The 20,424-nt window shown below is 43.7% G+C and overlaps 2 protein-coding genes across 3 annotated transcripts in view; one reads left to right on the forward strand and one right to left on the reverse strand.

The window, feature by feature from the left end:
- The window catches only part of kcnab1a (potassium voltage-gated channel subfamily A regulatory beta subunit 1a), a 49,317-nt gene extending 37,142 nt beyond the window's left edge, over nt 1-12,175 (forward strand). For both annotated transcript variants that reach the window (XM_072695512.1, XM_072695513.1), the window contains exons 8-13: nt 3,480-3,565; nt 6,080-6,200; nt 6,656-6,750; nt 6,842-6,962; nt 8,667-8,755; nt 9,344-12,175. In XM_072695512.1, coding sequence (XP_072551613.1) covers nt 3,480-3,565; nt 6,080-6,200; nt 6,656-6,750; nt 6,842-6,962; nt 8,667-8,755; nt 9,344-9,433 — 602 coding nt within the window. In that variant the 3' untranslated portion in view covers nt 9,434-12,175. The remainder of the gene's footprint in view (nt 1-3,479; nt 3,566-6,079; nt 6,201-6,655; nt 6,751-6,841; nt 6,963-8,666; nt 8,756-9,343) is intronic.
- Nucleotides 12,176-13,371: 1,196 nt separating this feature from the next.
- ssr3 (signal sequence receptor, gamma) lies at nt 13,372-17,954 on the reverse strand. Its single transcript, XM_072695551.1, has 5 exons — nt 17,708-17,954; nt 15,536-15,662; nt 15,318-15,416; nt 14,352-14,483; nt 13,372-13,662 (listed from the first exon to the last, which is right to left on the reverse strand). Exons 1-5 carry the CDS (start codon nt 17,841-17,843, stop codon nt 13,596-13,598), a joined length of 561 nt encoding a protein of 186 aa, XP_072551652.1. The 5' UTR covers nt 17,844-17,954; the 3' UTR covers nt 13,372-13,595.
- Nucleotides 17,955-20,424: the final 2,470 nt, after the last annotated feature.

A 20,424-nucleotide genomic window follows, 5' to 3' on the forward strand; every position in this document is an offset into this window, starting at 1 on the left:
AGATGTGCTTTCCTCTGAGCAGGGTGCTGCATCAGCGGCAGTTGGAAAAGAGGTGGTCGCTGGCTTCACATGTGTCAGTGGAGGCATGTGCGAGTCTTCACCCTCCTAGTGTTGGGGGCATTACTAGTGATAGGGGGAGCTCATTGGGTATTTGGTCTTCCAAATTAGGTAAAAAAAAGTTTTTAATAAATAATAAAAAAATATGAAAAACATTGCATTCAGCATTGTGTAGTGAATCTGAAGTCCAGCCTAAACACATCAGCCTAATTACCAGCATAGCTAAGGTGTTGTTCCTCTGTTGCTGTTTCACTAATATATATGATCTGACTTATATGTTTGATTACTGCTGTATCTGATCTGAGTGTGGTTTGGGAACACTATCCACACAGCCGAAAAGGAGGCAGAGGTGTTTGAGTTTAATTGGCTCATTAATGTTTCACTTGTGTTAACTGATCAGAGTGTCGCGCTGTTCTTCATCATTAGAGAGGCTGTTAGTGGCAGATGAAGCACTCGTCGGTGCTAATGCGCCTGAAATGCCAGGTTGCTTTCAAAGCTCATTAGGTTGTGCGTAAGGCTGGAAGCAGGTTCTTATCTCCGAATCGGAAGACCAGCTTTTAAAATAATAAATGACTGTAATTTCACTTCAGTTTTATTAAGGATATAATTTTGCTTATTTTTAAAACTTGAGCATGTTTCACATTTTACGCAGACTGGACTAGAACCAAGATCATTTCACAGGCTAGCCTTACACAGCTTCACAGCAGTTGCAATTTGCAGTTTTATTAAACTGCACTGACCTTTTCTACTCAGGCTTTGAGAAGAGTTTAACTCCTACACCATGGAATAGCCTTCAGGGACACAGTGGACTCAGATCCAGTGGTGATCAAAGCACAAAGATTGTGTCAAATGACAATTTGTAGGGTCTATTGTTAACTTAATTAAACCTATTCATGATAAAAAATAAAAAATAAACATTAACAATAATGGCATCATTCCTTTTTGTGCACTATGTCCTAATGTTTGTGAACACCACTTCTAAGGAATGCATTCAGCTTCTTTAAGCTGCACCTATTGCTGCTGACACAGATGTGCAAATACATGCACATCTACACAGCTTGCCTAGCCTATGTACAGAAGTACCACCAATAGAATATGACTCTCTGGAGCAGATAAGCATAAACCTCACGGCACCATGCTGCTGCCTAATGCCAGGTGTGGGCTAGAGAGGTATAAAGCCCCCCAGCATTGAGCTGTGGAGCAGTGGAAGAACTGTGTTCTCTCGAATAATGGATGGTGGAGCTCCATCCAGTACTTTTGCGATGAGTTGGAACATTGGGGACAAGGTTGGGTGGTGATCATCATCCAACATCCTGACCTCACTTACACTCCTGTCGCTTAATGCAGTCCACAGAAGATCCTCACAGCAATGCTACTCCAAAATCTAGTAGAAAGCCTTCTACCCTGGACAGTAGAGACAGTTACTCCAACAAAACCTGCAGGATAAACTCTACAGCTATTTGTGCAACATGACAAGAGACAAGAGCCAGACAGGTTAGTGTCCTACACTAAAATGTTTGGAAGTCCTCAGTTGGGAATAGTTTTTAGAAGGTGGTGGGGACATGTCCTTGTAGTACCCTGTGAATATTCCACTTGCAACTATTCTCAAGCCAGAAGACAAGACTCTTCTCTGGGGTTGATTTAAGTGTAACTTGGGGCAAGGAAGCATTTTACTTAGTCTGCATCTCTCTGTCTCTTTCACTCACTTCCCCTCCCTGCCGCTCAGCCACCACCCTCCCATCTGTCTCTCTGGTATGCACAGGCAGGAAGCAGTGCAGTGGTTTTTGTGCTGCATCAATTGTCCAGGAGCTGCAGTCCTGACTCTACAGTGTGTGTGATGCATATTAAGGCTCCCGAAAGAGCTCATCCCACAATCATTACAGCACTACAGGAGTCTGCATTGCCCTCACACACCTCCTCTGAGCATGGCCAGATGCTATGCGGTGCAGAAGCACCTACAGTCCTGTCAGAGTTAACACAAGTGTCTGTGGACACTGTCCAACGCTGCACTGGGGACCGGCCGCGGCTACGCTCATAAAACTGTCTTTAAAATGTTCAGAGGAACATGTTCAGTCTCTAGTGTCAAATCCAAGCTTTCATAACAGTTCTGTGTTTTTTTCCCAGGGACTGCTCGAAAAAACACACTCCTTCTCTCACCCCATTCTGTTCCCTTTCATCTTTCCCTTTCTCTCTCTCCCCCGAGTGAGAGAGCATGGAGAGCGATGCAGTTTTACATCTCTCTTAGATCGTTTTGTACATGATTCATCCATTGTGGCTTCGGCTGTTTCGACTGATGTATTTTTGCACTGGTTGACTGAAACCAACGGTTCAATATTTGATAGAATTCTGTACGGTCTGAGAGGGTGGATGTCATATGCTTGACACCTACTTTGTACCCTTTTGCTGCTGTGACCTGCTGCAAACGTAGGGCACCACCAAACACCAGCTTCTGGCAGCGTAAGATTCCTGAGGAATCTTAGCTCATATCTTAGCACATTCTGCCTGGGCAGTGGCCTCCAGTTCACTGATGTTCATGGGTTTGCTGCTGCAAACACCTTCTTCAGATCTTACCAAAGGGGGTTCCATGGGGTTCTTGTCCATGGGGTTCAAGTCAGGCCACTGTGACAACCACTCACTCCAGAATCTTCCAGGACCATTTCTGAAACCAAGCCTTGGTGGTTCATCCATAGACCTGAAATCGCTCCACAGAACAGAATCTCAAAACTTCTGTGGAGCAATAAAACTAAAACTGGAACTTTCCAGGCATATAGATCAGCAGTATGTCTGAAGGGTAAAGAATTTTTAGGTATACGCTGAAAAGAACACCCTGCCTACAGTGAAGCATTGCGGTGTCCTGGATTCAGTCAAGTATCATGTGTAGTACCTCTGAGAAACCCTCATGCCCTCTGTGAGGAAGCTAAAGCTTGTTTGTCATTGGGCCTTCCAACAGGACAATGATCCCAAGGATACCTCAAAGTCCACCGAGGCTTGGTTTCAGAAGAAGTCCTGGAAGATTCTGAAGTGGCCTTCACAGCCACCTAACATGAACCCCTTTTAAATTCTTTGGTGGGATTTTAAGGAGGTGTTTGCAGCAGCAAACCCTACAATACTAGATGAATGGAGGCCACTGCCCTTGAGGGATAGGCTAAGATTCCTCAGATACGCTGGCAGAAGGGGTTGAGTAACTCTGAGACTGCAGTCATCATTATAGGTGGTAATCTATGATGATTTTGGTGAAAGCACTTGTTCTGTTAGTTGTGTTGAGATATTTAAATTGGTCTTGTTTGATTGGTCTATAGCAAACAGCTGAAAGTTTTGCTCATTCTAGCTATACACCAGCAAGCTGAAGCTACATAGGTTTCTAATAAAGTGGCCAGTGAGTCTATTTTTACATGTGCATTTGCTTTGTTTTCTCTCTCTAGAGATTGTGAGGGCGATGACCTATGTGATCAACCAGGGGATGGCCATGTACTGGGGGACATCGCGATGGACAGCCATGGAAATTATGGTGAGCTCTAAAAATTTCACAAACCTACCCATCACCCTCCTTCACTTTAATTCACTTGAGTACCGTGAGTGAGGACTGCAGCTGTACATTATCTGGATTAGCCAAAAGGTGTTTCAGTAGAGATAGCGGCAAACCCCAATATGTCTCAGTGTCCGCTCTGCCCTTCACCATGACTGCCATCCTCTCTTCCCCAGAAAAAGTAACGAAAGGATCACACTCGGATACAGGGTTTGACAAGTGAAATCATCTTAGATTTAGTCTGAATATCTATAATTTAGATTAACTATGCAACTTGTTTTTATCAAGAATCATGCAAATAATTTAGCATTTTTAAAAGAAATAATTCAGATTATTTTACATTGTTCAGGAAATAATGCTGAAATGTCTTTAAGAAATAATGCATAATCCCTTTTTCAAAGAAATAATGAATAGTTTTTTTGTTCAGGAAATAATGCATGTAATTTGACCTGTTTTGAAAAAATAATACAGAATGCAAATATTTTTACTTTTGCAAGTAATAATGCAGATTATTTTAGAGTTTCTTTTTAAAGAAATGCAGATAAATTAGCTTTGCTGAAGAAATAACACTTATGTATACTAATAATAATATGGGGGTGTAATAATACAATGTTAATGTTAATAATTAACATGTACTGATAACTAATAATAAATAATACTGATAATTTAACACTTGGTTCAAGACAATAGAGACATTTTGTTCAAGTAATAATGCAAGAAATTTGACATTTTATTTAAGAGATATTTCAGATAATTGAGTTTTTTCTTTCAAGAAATAATACAGATGAATTAGCTTCCTTAAAGGAATAAGGCAAATAATTTGGGGGTGTTTTTTAAATAATGCAGATAATCTTTCTTCTTTAAAGAAATAATGCAGATAATATATATCTATATATATATATATATTATAGATCATTTTGCTTTTTCAATAAATAATTGCAAATATGACAAATAATTTCACTAAATATTTTTTATAGTCAAAAAAAGTTATTTTACAGTCAAAGATTAAAAAGAAATTACAAACAAAAAAATCTAATGTTTACATTAACCTTAAAATATAAAATATAAATAATTGTAGTAGATTTGAGATTATTTCGCTTGCCAAATATTTTTTTTTTTTTGCAATGAAGGCACAGAGAGCAGTAAGTGATGTGATTAAGGGGACACTGAAGCATCTTCCTCCATCTTCCTAGCAGGCTCACAAAACGGCCCACACCGCAGCTCTGACCTCCAGCTGAACGCTGAGTAGACTGTTGCTCAGACTGCGGACAGACTTCTCTTTCTTTAAAGCTAAATAAAGTTGTTTTGAAGGAGTGTCAGAGGGCACCAGGGTTTCTTTCGGCAGACCTGTGATTCAGTGGCTGTTTTTATCAGCTGTAATCTCAGTGTATGTTCATGCCATGTGTGCTAATGGCAGAGCAACAGTGTGTTTCAGGCGTGGACGGAGCCATTGGACAAGAGAGTGCTGTAATTTAGCTGGCATCATTAATTCATGAGTTAATAAATGGCCATTCCAGTGAGGCGGATTTTGCAGTTGGCACTGCCAGGCGAGGCAGAGGCAGTAATGACCTGTAATTTGTGCTACACTGATCACGATGCCTGGCTTTCTGGTGTCACGCCAACCAGCGTCCCTCCTACACAACCGTACGCCCCCTGTCAGTTCCCAGCAGGCGAGGTTTAAATGATACTGTTGATTGTGTTACATTTTCCAGGACATGCGAAAGCTGAGTGTGTGTGTGTGTGTGTGTGTGTGTGTGTGTGTGTGTGTGTGTGTTATACCCAGAGCTTCTTAGGCTTCTGTGTGCAACAACAAAGCGTATATCCAACAGTCCCAAGACTGAATACACTGTAAAACCACAGGCCAGATGTCCTGTATGCCACATAATAGTGTGCTAGTGAACTGATGCTGGACTTGCTCGTCATGCTGGTGACGATTCTGCAGAGCTTAATTGCAGTTCTAATGAGATTCTCACTTTCAGATGCTCATGAAAACCTGATTAAACTCAATCAGTTGTGTGAAACCGTGCCAGGATTTAACAAAACATTACAAAATATGCAATATCTTCAGTACATCCAATTGTTTTTATAGCAATTACAGTAATGAATTCTTCCACCAAGAACCCACATAGTAGACGTGCACATAGGTAGAGCTTGTAGTGGCAAGTAGTAGTGGTGCAACGATGGTCAGTGTATTTATTAGTGGAAAGTAATTGATAAGTAATTAGAAAGTAATTAGTGGAACCCACTCTAAACTACAAAACAATGATCAAATCTAAATGTGTCTCAAATCTAGAATCAAAATATCTGATATTTCTCATTTTTACACTGTAAAATATTATATGATTACACTTATTGACAATTTATTTTTATTTATTTATTTATTTATTTATTTATAAGTAATTGTCTGCGCTAAAGGTGTCACAAGCTTGTTTCAAGCTTTATTTCTTGACTCTCTTGATTTTCTCTCTCTCTCCATCCCGCTCTCTCACATTCCAGGAGGCGTACTCCGTGGCCAGGCAGTTTAACCTCATCCCGCCAGTGTGTGAACAGGCCGAGTATCACCTCTTCCAGAGAGAGAAAGTGGAGGTGCAGCTGCCTGAACTGTACCACAAGATAGGCAAGTGTCAATCATCAGCACCTTCCTCCACCCTCCCCCTCCATCTGCGATATACAATGCGCTCCATCTGCCTAGTGTCAGAACTGCAAATTCATTCAGCCTTCTGTCCTCAGTGTGTAAACGCTTGATTGGCTCTGGCGTGGGTCTTCTACATTTCTCTCCTCCTCCCTCCTCGTTTCCATCTCTCTCTCCCTCTTTCTCTCTCTCTCTCTCTCTCTCTCTCTCTCTTCGTGCATTTCTGTCAGGCTTTATGGCGAGCATGATGAATATTGGTGTCATGTCTGCAGATTGACAGCCTCATCCGTCCATGTGTCTCCTATGTCTCCTGTCACACAGCACATATCCTGTCTCCTGTCTCTCGTGGGCTAGCCATCCATTCATCCATAGGAACAAATATTCAGCTGTGTGTGTATATGTGTGTGTGTGTGTGTGTGTGTGTGTGTGTGTGTGTGTAGGTGTGGGCGCCATGACCTGGTCTCCACTAGCCTGTGGCATCATCACTGGAAAATATGAAAACGGCATCCCAGAGTCGTCTAGAGCCTCGATGAAGGTACGCAACGCTGTGGTGTGTTAAGGCGGTGTGTTCTCTTTGGTGTGTGTCTCCTCTGACTGACGTTGTTCTTCTCCACCACCCGATGCAGTCGTACCAGTGGCTGAAGGATAAGATCATGAGTGACGACGGGAGGAAGCAGCAGGCTAAGCTGAAGGAGTTGGCTCACATTGCTGAGAAGCTGGGCTGCACTTTGCCTCAGCTGGCTGTAGGTGAGTAGTACTCCTATCCTGAACTAGGCCTGGCCTTCCCCCAGCCTGGGGAGACTACGGGTCTCGCTGCTCCAACACACCTGGGTGGAAGGTGATGCTCGTTTACAGCAGCCAAAACACTGCATAGGGGGCCAGGATGGGACCCATGTGAGATTAAGGTGGGCTGTGACAATGGGTCCCAGTATCAACGCATGTACAAAGCCACTCAGAGCCCATGACCACCTGGGGGTTCCTTGGTCACGTTCCATCCATGTGAGCTCCAAATGAGCATGTTGGCTGAGTTGGGGAAATCCCCCAATCGTTTTAAGCCAAACAGTGTCTCAAGCTTGAGACGGGTTACAATAACAGCCATCTGTAGCTTCAGAAAACATGAAATGTCTAAGATGTCCGGTGATGTCCTAAGATGTCCAGGCACCTCCACTGTGAACAATTACGACCTTTAAATGACTTTTATCATTTTAGCAATGCAGACAAAGTGGACCTCCCCTTTAAGGAATCTGAAATTGCTTATGTTAACTGTGGGACATCCTTTGGTCCATTTTGAACAGTCCATTTACACCAATCAGCCATAACATTAAAACCACTGACAGTTAAAGTGGATTACAGTGGCACCAGTCAAGGGTGGGATCCAAATACTAGACTGTGAGTGAACAGTCAGTTCTTGAAGTTGGTGTTTTGGCCTGTTTGACAAGCCCCTCTTTGACAACTGGGTCAGAGCACCTCCAAAACATCAGGCAGATCTTGTCGGGTGTTCCCGGTACGCAGTGGTCAGTACCTACCAAAAGTGTGCCCAGTAATGACGATCAATGAACTTGCAACAGGGTCATGAGGGGCAAAGACTAGCCAGTCTAGACTGATCCCACAGCTGCAGTAAAGCTTAAAAAAAATGTCTGTGTCTGTTTTGGTGACACAAGGTGGTCCGGCACAGTGTTAGGCAGGTAGTTTTAATGTTATGGCTGGTCGGAGTACAGCAGTGTGTCCTTCGACCTATCGACCACATGCATGGGAACAGGCTCCACAGTAAGAAGGTCTACCGCTCATAGGGAATTTGAGTCACGGCCTCCTCAGAGCACCTTCTCCTCCTCCTCTTCTTCTTCCTCCTGGGTTTGGCCTCTTGCAGGAGCCTGAGAGAGTGGTCCAGCACAATCATTGGCAGGTTTTAATATTATGGCTGGTCAGAGTATGGTCGGTTTGTGAATTCCTACCCTGAATATTGGAAAAATTTGATCTCATGTCTCACTTTGAAGGACTTAAGACCCCTCTTCTGTCAGACTGACTGATGAACGTCATTTGAGGTGAGGGGGAGAGAAGAGGTGAAAGTGATATTTGGCCAATCAGCCACTTCAGGCTTGTCCTAAATTGTCTCAGGTGTGTCCTGAGAGTGTGCAGCTGTGTTCCCTGCAGCGGTTTGATACTTCTGAGGCTGTTTGTGAGCTTTTCAGGGGAATCTGTCTACTTTTTCTCCTTCCTGCTGGACCAGATGCGCACTCTCCTTTTCGGGGCATGTTTAGCTCTATGGCACCCCCTATTGTTTACATGCAGAAGAGCAGGCTTGAGTGCACTGTAGCCGTTTGTCCCAGTGCTGCTGCTTGTTACACTGTTACACTGTTGCTGTGTAATTCTTACTCCCTGAATATGGTTAAACTCACAAAGTGTGTGCATGTGTGTGTGTGTGTGTGTGTGTGTGTGTGTGTGTGTATCCAGCCTGGTGTCTGAGGAACGAAGGAGTGAGTTCTGTTCTGTTAGGAACCTCCAATCCAGAGCAGCTAACAGAAAACCTGGGAGCCATTCAGGTGAGCCCAGACACACACATCTGAATATATGGACAAAAGTATTGGGACACTTGCTGCTTCATTGTTTCTTCTGAAATCAAGGCTATTAAAAAGAGTTTATTCTGCCTTTGTTGGAGTAACTGTCTCAACTGTCAAGGGAAGAAGAAGGCTTTCTACTAGATTTTGGAGGAGCACTGCTGTGAGGATTTGATTGATTGCATTCTGTGACAAGAGCGTCAGTGAAGTCAGGATGTTGAATGATCATAAACCCAAAAGTATTGGATGAAGAACTGCCATCATTCCAGAGAACACAGTTTCTCCACTGCTCCTCAGCTTAATTCTGGGGGCTTTATACCCCTCTAGCCCACGCCTGGCATTAGGCAGCATAGTGCCAATAGGCTCCAGAGGGTCCTATTCTATTGGCAATACTTCTATACAGGGACTAGACAAGCTGTATGTATGTGTGCATTTGCACATCTGTGTCAGAAATTGGTGCAACTTAAAGTAGCTGAATGCATTCGTTACAAGGGGTGTCCAGAAATATTTGGACATGTAGTGTGTACATATTAACAAGCTGTCGTTCTGTACCGTGTCCCTCTGCTCACTCAGGTCCTTCCCAAGATGACCTCGCACATAGTGTCTGAAATCGACCACATACTTGGGAACAGGCCCTACAGTAAGAAGGACTACCGCTCATAGGAAAATTGAGTCACGGCCTCCTCAGAGCACCTCCTCCTCCTCTTCTTCCTCCTGGGTTTGGCCTCTCGCAGGAGCCCGAGAGAGCTGAGCCGTGTCTGCATGCCCCCTCTACCTGCTCCCAGTAAGTCTGCTGGGGCGTCCCAACCCTCCACTACCATGCAGCCAAGCATGGCTGGCGATGACCAGAACCACCGGCCGAACGAACGAAAAACACTCCGCACTCAGTTGTCATGTAGCAAGAGCAAGAGTTGTGCACCTACACCCTCTGACCCCTGCACCCCTTTCCCCCCAACATGACCCCTTTTTTTCCCAGTGAACTGTGAACCACGGGAGCCCACTGGAGACTCGCAGATGGTTGCAGCAGGGACCGGAGGTGTGGAGCATGTCGCCCTCTGCTGTTCATATATGGGAGCCTTGTCGCCATAAACTTGAGCAGAGGTGAATTCTGTGGCGCAAGGGTGTCCCGTTACGCACACATTCATATCCGCCGGCTCCCGTGCCAGCTTTTGCCTGTTTCCAGACGGCCTGCATTATCGATCGCATCACAGATTATTGAAATTAGTCACATGACTGACCACATTTTGCGCTTCTGGCTTCTGAAACTTAGCGTAGAGAGTGCATCCGAAGGATATCTGCAGCTGGCACACCATGTAAATACAAGCGAAACGACCTCAGCCTACCTTATTATAGTAGATATATAGATAGTGTATGAAATGATCTTCAAATATGTAAATAATAGCGCATCTGGATCAACCAGCACAATACATGTATAGCTGTGACCTCCCTGACTCCAGTCTGTTTATTAGGGGTGCCTGACTGGATTCATCTGTATCTCTGTGTCGTGTGGTCTGTACATGATAAGCCAGTTTCGGGTGAAGTGCTTGGCAGCTGGTGGGTCACACCTTCCCTGTGTGTTTCTCCTGTACTATTCAAAAGCCATATTCCACAGCCCTGTGGATTCTCTTTGAGTGATTAACCATGTTAGAGGCCGCTCGCCCTTAAAGGGGTACCTTAACAATGAAAGACACTTACCCAATTTCCACCCTAACTCAAAGGTAGTCGTTCAGCCAAGACATGTTTGACGGCGTCTGAAGTTCGCTTCTTCAGTTTTGCACTGGAGCTACGAGGCTGATGTAGCTGACAAGTAATGGAAGCCTATGGTCACCATGTTTATCGTCATCGAACTGCATGCCTAAACCATCTCACCTGCTCCAAACTGCTCCGAGCTGGATTTGCGTATGTGGTTTCTGACACTGTGGTACGACTTGGGAAAACTTTGGGGAATTCCAATGATTTTTCAGAAATGCACAGATGTGAAGTTATTCTGAGAGTTTATTTGAAATGCACCATCCTACAGAACCTTCGCCGCCACGGCCTCTGGAAGCAGGGGGCAAGTGGGTACTGATTGAGTTTTGGCCACTTACACTGTGTGGACAAAAGTTTTGGGACACCTGACACCGCATTCATTGTTTCTCAGATCAATAGTCTCAAAGCATCTGTGACTGCTCTCTAGGGAAGGCGCTCTACTAGATTTTTGGGGGCAGTGCTGTGAGGATTTGATTGCATTTAGGAACAAGAGCATTAGTGATGTCAGGATGTTGGATGATCATCATCCCCAACTCAAAAGTACTGGATGGGAGCACCATCCATCATTCCATAGAACACACTTTATAGCCCTCTAGCCCAGACATGGCATTAGGCAGCATGGTGCCAATAGGTTCATGTTTATCTGCTCCAGAGAGTCTGTATGCGCATCTGTGTGGAACTTAAAAGTAGTTGAATGCATTCGTTTGAAGGGGTGTCCACAAACATATGGACAAATAGTGAACTCTTCTCTAAACGCCCACAGCGAACTGTCGATTTCACTATCGCAAGAATTCCTGCCAATGTAACCAGTACTGTGCACACTGGTGCCGCCTGCTGGTCATGTAGATTCATGTATGTGCATCACAGGTATCGATTCTGTGGTTGTTGATGCCAAATTTCATTGTAATACATAAAAAAATCCCTTGTCTGAGGCAGGTGTTATATTTTTCTGGTAGTTTGCAGGTATTGGAGACTTTCTTTGCTTTTTAGAGAAATACATTATTACTACTTTCCAGGATTAAAGGAAGATCCTGGACAAGTGATTAGACACTATTAGATTACAGGACTCGCTTGTGGGCTTTTTACGGCGCTTTGCAGTCATTTTTCGCTAAACATCGGGGACATAGGAAGTGGCCAGGCTCTCCGTGAACCAGCTCTGGCGTGACATCACACAATTGGCTAAAGTAACAGGCAGTGGTGGCTCAGTGGTATTGATGACAGGGTTGTGGGTTCAATACCTGGGCTCAGCAAGCTGCCACTGTTTTGCCCTTGAGCATAGCCCTTTACCCTCTCTGCTCCCCGGGTGCTGGAGTTGGCTGCCCACCGCTCTGGGTGTGTGTGTACTCACTGCCCCTAGCGCACTAGTGTGTGTGTGTGTTCATACATGGGTTAAATGCAGAGGGCACATTTCGCTGTGTCCTTTATCTTATATCCAAAGCATTTAAGCTAAAGCTGCACGTATCTGTCACTGTACTACGTACAGCAAAATGTGTCCTCCGCATTTGACCCATCTGTGGTAGTGAACACACACACACACACACACACACACTAGTGAACTAGTGGCAGTGAGCACACACACACACACACACACACACAAGTGAACTAGTGGCTGTGAGCACACACACACACACACACACACACACGTGAACTAGTGGCAGTGAGCACACACACACCCAGAGTGGTGGGCAGCCAACTCCAGCACCCAGAGAGCAAAGAGGGTAAAGGGCCTTGATTAAGAGCCCAACAGTGGCAGCTTGCTGAGCCCGGGTATCGAACCCACAACCCTGTCATCAATAGCCCGGCGCTCTAACCGCTGAGACACCACTGCCCTAAAAGCTACGTCACTGAAATCAGTTAATAACACAAATGGTTCCTGAGATGTTGTTGAAGAATGTTTTTGGTTTTAAATTTTGGCCTAAAACAGGTTTCTTAAACCGTTCTTAGTGGAGAAGCGATTTTTTTGCCAGTATCTGTTAAACTGTTGGATTGGATTGCAAATAAAATAGCTGTATTTGTGCTGTAGACAGTGTGACCCCCTGGCTCCTCTGTAATTTTCTCTACAGTGAACCATTTCACTTCAGAACTCTCAGAATAACTTCACATCTCATCTTTTGAATTCTGCATCAAGTCTGAAAAATCAATGATTCCTCATGAATTTTTCCTTTAACAGAGGTTTTAACTTTGTGTGACTTGCATTCGTTTGACTTTCGCTTATTGAATCGACCTGTTCCTTCACTCCTGAAAACACTTCCTTTCTGTAGTCAGTGGTGATTTTAAAAATTGCAGTGTAAATGTTTATTTTCCACTGAAATTAATTATTCATGAAGATTCTCCATTAGTGTGGGTGCATTTTCTAGTGTTACTGTAACTCACTTCTGTACCGAGTGCCTTGATACTAACCTGCTTGTGAAACATAGGGCTTCTGCATTCTCCCATGACTATAAAAAAAATAGTGTATATGAGAGCAACGAGAGCGCGCCAGAGTGACCGAGCGATGCCGAGGGTGTAAATTGGGTGTTTTGCAAACACGGAAATCCTTTGGTGAGGTGATAAATGTGTTTTTTAAAGGTTTGTAATACTGTGTGGTGGACAGACTGTGCGACTGTACAGGCTGTTAAGAATCTCTGCTTCAAGGTGACGGTCCAGATCATGCATTTGTCTCCTTGGACGGACGCAGTGACTTCTGTAAATATATACAGTACATAGATCTAGATTATATGCTTGAAATAAAAATGCAGAATGACAGTTACCCTCCCTGTGAGAGTGTGTGTGTGTATAACTTTCCTGACTTCAAAAGCAGTCAGTTCCACTGAAACATCACAAAGAGTCACAAAGGAGAGGGAAGCCATTAGTTTGGGTTAACGGTCATTTATTGGTATAAAAAGAGAAGGGCGGAGGTCAGAAACGACCCCTTGGCGTCCACTGATCATGAATTTCATGAAAGTCCACAGATGAAATGTTTGTCTTGCCACCCACAAAAACTGTAACCACAATCCTTCCCGCCCCCCAACCCACTGAGCTCATCTGTCCCCTCATTGGCCCCTAAAGTATCACTTTGTTCGTTCCTCTTCTTTTTTTACTTTGATCCTGTGGACAGCAGGGCGATGAGACCAGAGGAGGCGCTGATGGACAGAATGTAGTTCCTGTATTTCAGAAAAGACAGAAAATAAAATAAGCTACATAATCTCTCACACTGTTTAACACTGCTGGCTATAAAATATGTATAGAAAGTACTAGTGTTTATGTGTGGAATCAGTAGTCCTTAATGCAGCAATAACAATATAATAATAATAAATAAAGAAATAAACAAACAATAAAAAATAATAAATATATATTTTAATATTCACCAAAGCATTTTTAGATGTTCTACTAGATTAGTTTATTTCAAGATCCTTGTGAACAAGAAGTGAATAAAATATAATATTACATTAGAATAATACTGTATTTTTCAACATATTCATAGTTTTTCTGCCCTTTAAAATATAATGAATGTTACGTATTAACTTCATTCTCAGTCTTATTTCGCTTTTTTTAAATCCTCAAGTCTTTTTCTGCGATGAAATTTTCTAGAAGCTTACATTTCTTAATTTTTCTTGCCAACTTCCTAGTGTCATAACTATTTAAACTAGTACAGAAGAAGCACACTTCTGCAGTTGTTTAGAACACTGATTACAAATCTTGAGACGCTCCTGAATACAATGAAGAAAAAATGCTAAAATAAAGACACTACATCATTAGAAAGAGAAGGAAAGGGAGAGATGGCGAGGTGAGAAAATTAGTGAGCAACACAGAGCGAGTGGGATAAGCTTCAAGCCCAGTAAAATGCTCTTACACTGTGGGGTTGAAGTTCTTCAGCAGGAAGAAGGAGGCGACGATCACAAGCACGAGGAACAGCGTGTTGTTGTAGAAGATGGAGAATGTTGTGGCCTCATAATCGGCCACTTCGTTCTTTTTCCACAAGATCCTGTTAATAAAAATAAAAAAAATACAATAAAATAAATAAAAATAAAAAAAACTTAACTTACAGCAGTTACAACAAAAAAATCTTATACTTAATTATTATTATAATATTCATTGTGTCCGATTGTAAAAAAAAGAGTTCAGAATTCAGAAATATCATTAATAGTAACTTTTTCTCCATCAATTCTGGAGGTTTAGGACCCCCCCTGTTGGCAGTACTAGGAACTGACCATCCAAAGCATTTAAAAGCCTCTAAAAGCTACATTACACAAAATGGTTGTGAATAAACTGCCTGCTATTTTTAAACATAAGGTATTGAATATAAAAAGTACTAATTGTTGGTCTCAGTAATAATAATAATAATAATGTCCCAATAGAAATGGGGGACATGTTTATTTGACCAATATTAAGTCATTTTATCATAAGACAGCTGCAAATACTGCACAACCACATAGACGTTTTAACCCAAAACTAGGCTTAAAACTATGTGAGAAGCTGAGAAGTTTATTTACACATTGAACTGAGCAGACAAACGGGACACAGTAGACATTACATTAATCTTTATATTATTAATCTAATCTAATATATTATATTATTAAGTGATAACCTGTGAATAACCTTTAACAATACCTGTACTGCAACGTAAACAACATGATCATATCAACTAAGTGCAAACTAGGATTTCTGTTATCAGGACCCAGCAGTCATCAAACGCCTCTTCAAGTGGACTTTCAGCTCAGTTTATCCTGAATCATGACATACCCCTCCTCGAGGGTCTTCACCGTATCCTCACTGTCAGAACTAACCCTCGTCAATCAATCAATGTGTCTGACTCTACCTCTCATCCTTCTCTTTGCGGGACATCTTGCGGTTGTCCGCCTCGGACAGTTTGCGGGTCACCTCCTTGGAAACAGCATCTTCACGTTTCTGAGCAACCCTGAAACGGACAGCACACGCTTTAAGCACACAGCTAAGCGTTTTGGAACAAAGCCCCAAGCAACCGTGAGTGATTCTGAGGAGAACCTCAACCTCAAAGCTGAAGTAGGGAGAGCTTACTTGTGCTTGAGGACAAACTTGACATTCTTGTAAGCAAAGGCCACCAGGTACGTGCTGACCAGCGTCATGACAGCATACAGAACCGCAGACTGCACCAGGTCCATATGCCAGATCCTCCAGAACAACCCTGTCAAAGCAAAACGGAGGTTATTAGCTGTGCTGGCGAGTCTTCGGTCATGGCAGTCACTTAAACACAGGCACAACACACAACAGATTTTTACTGATACTGATACCTGTAGTCTTTCAGTGCTTGATATTAAATGATACTTTGGAGGAAAAATTTAAAAACGCTGGATGTCTGGACAACATTTTTATTAAATCAAGCAAAGAAAGTGTGTGGTCGGTGTGGCACAACAGATTTACATTTACGGCATTTAGCAGACGCTCTTATCCAGAGCGACTTACAAAGTGCTTTGCTATTTACCCAAGAAAAACCTCAGCTAGTTAGAATAGACTAATAATACAAAAGATACCACCAAGCTTAGACATTACTAAACACAATACAATAAGGCGACCATAGAACTATTCGTCCAAGTACTCTCTGAAGAGGTGGGTCTTCAGTCTGCGTTTGAAGACAGCGAGCGACTCGGCCGTTCGGACACCCAGGGGCAGCTCGTTCCACCACTTTGGTGCCAGGACAGAAAAAAGCCTGGACGCTCGTCTTCCGCGGATTTTGAGGGATGGTGGGTCGAAGCTCGAAGGGCTCTTGGTGCGGATCGGCTTTTGACCATTGCCATCAGATATCAGATGGTCCGTCAGATGCCATCAGATGGTCCGTTCTTGGCTTTGTAGGCCAGCGTCAGGGTTTTAACAGATAACACAATGCTTGGGAGACTGGGGTTCGATTCCCGGTCTGGGTGACTGTGCTGCGCTGGGGTTCGATTCCCGGTCTGGGTGACTGTGCTGCGCTGGGGTTCGATTCCCGGTCTGGGTGACTGTGCTGCGCTGGGGTTCGATTCCCGGTCTGGGTGACTGTGCTGCGCTTCACAGATAAGCGCCCTTGGGCAAGACTCCCAACACTACACTGACCCACACTAGAAATGTAACGTCAGAGCTTATTTATATTTACACTCTCACCAACACAAAGCTATGAAGTATATAAAGCATTAAGGCAGAAAAATAATTCCCTCAACTGAACTGAAGTGTCCCGTCTAACCCGGGGGAACGATGCATTAAACTGGGGGCAGATTGGGAACAGATGGTTTAGGTCTCTAGTTAATTTGATAGCTACTTTCTAGGCTCTGTATAAAAGGGCTTTTATAAATGCAGACAAAACACAATGCCAGTCTGATGCTGCCCTGTGAAAATGAAGTATGCATAGTTAAAATTACAGTATTTAAAGTTAAAAACTTTATGAAACCCAGACTGTAGGTGCATCTTAAGAGGAACTGCATACTGTAAAAGTACAACTTCCCAGTTTACAATTTAGGATAATGAATGGGCAAAGTTTCTGAATGCACTGGAGATTATTAGGTGTTTGTTAAAAAGCCCTGACTTCTATTATTTAGCCAAACTTTGGCCACCATACAAGCCTAGACCGATTTCAGAGGTAAGGTTGAGAGGGGGCTGCATTTCTACCAGCCAGCCAGCCAGCTATCTATCTATCTATCTCTAGCACAAATATTAATAACTGCTTTAGCTAGCTAATTAAATTAGATTTACGTTCCCTTTTAATAACAAATTCACTCACTTTTGCTTTACGTTAATGATAAACAGGCTTTATTACACATCTAGCTAACTTCTCTAGGCAGCGCTAGCGCTAACTTGGCTAGCTAACGTTAGCTAGCTTAGGTTACGTTAACGTGGCCGGCTAAACCAAGCGCTACAACTTTAAGTAAAGCACATTTTGCTTATTTAATGTTAGTGAAAATATGAATACACTCCTTACTTATTTTTTAAACGTGTCGTTGAATATAACACTAGCTAGTTTTGGGAGAATACAGACAGACAGCGGCGGCGGCGGCGGCGGCAGCAGCAGCATGGAGACACCGGGGCATAGCTAGCTAACCGAGCAGCGCAGAGAGCTCAAACCCAGCCCAAATGAAGGATTTACCCCCCCTGCAACATCTAGTGAGCATTAGTTTAGATAGAAGAGCTTTTAAAGATATAAAAGGCACCCCGACGACCGAGCGGAGCGGCTAGTACTGGAGGCAGCAGCCTTAGCTAACTCACAGATGGGGATGGCCGAGACGATGAGCGCGTTGCCGTAGAAGAGCGCGGTGGACTTGGCCGACAGGTTTCTGCTGAAGTCCTGGAGAAGGAGATCTTCCTCGGACTGCTGCTTATTATTGCCTCCCTTCGGTGCCATGCTCCTGCTTCTGCTCCTGCTCCTGCTTCTGCTCCGGGACTGACACGTAGCTCCGTGCTCTTCGGGACCAGAGGCACCCCAACGCCGCGTCAGCACAAGCCCACAGCCGGGTTAACCGAGCAGCCCCGGCGCCATCTGTCGGCCCGGCGTGCAAACAGCGACTCCTCCTGACTCGTGGGCGAATCGGTTCTCTGAATCGATTGAATAGATTCCAACAGCGTCAGGACCCAAATCGATTTTTTATCAATTCGATTTCTGATCCGCATTAAAATAGTGCAGCAGTCGCATTTTGGGGTCTGTACGAGGTTTTGGTTTAAATAGGTTCTTTAATAGACTGACTATTAAAGAATCACCAGATGCTGAATGAGTCACGAAGCAAAATCTCTGTATATCTCTGTATATATATTTGTATATTTGTATTCTGTACTTTTTTTTTTTGCTTATATTTCTATATTTTCATTTTTATATACTATTCTTTAACTTAAATGTAACTTATTCTATTTTTATTTTCTTCATTTTATTTTTCTTTTGCACTTTTGCACTTTACTTCATTAAGTTAAGGTTTAGTTAAGTTTAAATGTAGATTTTTATTGTATAGCTTGATGTGAGCAGACTGTCAAAAAAGCATTTCACTGCAAGTTATACTGTGTATGACTATGTATGTGACAAATTTGATTTGATTTGATTTGATTTGATTTGAAAATGTTGCTGATGTTATGAACATGGCAATAAGTGCAGTGCTGTGCACTGTGGCCTTCCCAGTCACCAGATGCAAAAAGAGCCCAGCAGATCACAGTGGGACGTGGTACCACAATCTCAAAGGGATTTCCCAACATCTTGTAGAAGCCATGCCATCCATGCCAGTGAGGCTTTTCTGACAGCAAGAGGAGGCCCTGTCCAGTCTCCGTGTAGTGTTCCTAATAAAGTGCTTAGTGGAGCTGCTGGAGACTACTGAGGATGCAGGTTAAAGCCTGGGTCCCGTTAAATTGCTTGATTGGCTAGATTAGTGAGTGGTAACAGCCAATCAGAGCAGAAGAAAGCAGAAGCTACTAGCGGACAGTCAGAAGGTCAGTCTATTAGAAGCAGTATATCCAGGGTTGTCCCAGCAGCCAGTGAGAGGGCAGCTTATTGCAATGGTCAGAATAGATTTCAGCATCATCTCCACTGTTAGAAACGTTCTCCTCTACTTCACTATCCTAATCAAGGATGTGTCCCAGAGCCTTATAGGGGCCTCCTGTCCTCTTTCTGCTCATATTGCTCATTTTTTAAACCTCTGAGAACACGCTGAGATGTGCAGTGTAAGGTTTTCAGTGTGAAATACAAGATTTCTATCTTAGGTATTCTAATATTTGACAGTTCTCACACTTTTCCCACAGAAAGTGCTGGAAGGGGTGTATTTGGGGTCTAGATAGGGGGTGCAAACACATTCAATTAGTTCCTTCTTCTGGGGCCTGGGGTTGTGGGTGCTGTCTGTGTGATGTTGTGCGTGTTCTCCCCATGTGTCCATCGGTTTCCTTTGGGTATTTCGGTTTCCTCCTGCCTTCCAAAAACACACTAGGTAGGTAAATTGGCTATGCTAAATTGCCTGTATGTGTGTGTTTGTGTAGTACCCTGTGATGGACTGGTGCCCTCCAATCCCCGGTAGCCAATGATTCCCAGTACCCACCACGATGCTGCCCAAGATAAAGCAGATAGGAAGACGGGTGGATGTTAATTACACTAATTAATCTCAGAAAGGTTTCCAGCTTCAATGATGATAAAAAAAAAAACATATTTGTGACAACCACAAGAGGGCGACCCAGGCTTATTTTGCCTGTGGATGACCGGCCATGTGGCCTGGATTTCTCCTATCTTCCCTTCAGGGACATGAGCTGCATTCCTTCACACAGGATCCTTAGGCAGTGCCCTTATGTTCCCTACACACTGAGCACTGATGGGGTGCGAGGGAAGGGAACAGCAGATGCTCTGCAACGTCATATATCACAATGTCTTCACTGGCTAAAACTCAATGTTCTCACACCCTTAAAATGGGGAATACGATGTGATATGAGTCCACTCTACAGGGAACTAATATTAGAATGCATCTATAAGGACGCCAGCGTGGCCTGATATGGCCTCAGACCACATCAGGGCATGCTTGCGTCCCTCTGGTCATTGCCTTGCCTTCCTTGACGTCTGGGCATCTCATACCAGGCTTCCTTCCCCCCCATCACCTGCTAAGAAAAACAAAACAACAGTGAGGAGCTGGCATGCTCAGGCTTTCTGGCTTAAGGATTAAAGCTGCGGTGCAGCGAAGGCAAAGCGCGCTCCTGCTGCCAAAAAGGCCTGCCAAGACAATGCAGGGATGGGTTTGCTGTTCATTCTCTCTCTCGCTCTCTCTTTCTCGCCCTCCCTCCCTCTCTCTCTTCCTCCCTCCCAATATTGTGCTGCTTAAGTGCGGCTCCAGCTACTGTAGTGTCAGTGCTTCTCTTCAGGGGGAAACCCAGAGGATTAGACTGGCAGCACGTGGCACGCAAAAGCCAGGCACTGGAAAAAAACAAGACAAGCAAGTTCAAAAGGGCAGAGCCTCTGCATCCGAGGC

The sequence above is a fragment of the Salminus brasiliensis genome, chromosome 13, assembly GCF_030463535.1.
Source record: "Salminus brasiliensis chromosome 13, fSalBra1.hap2, whole genome shotgun sequence".
NCBI lineage: Eukaryota > Metazoa > Chordata > Actinopteri > Characiformes > Bryconidae > Salminus > Salminus brasiliensis.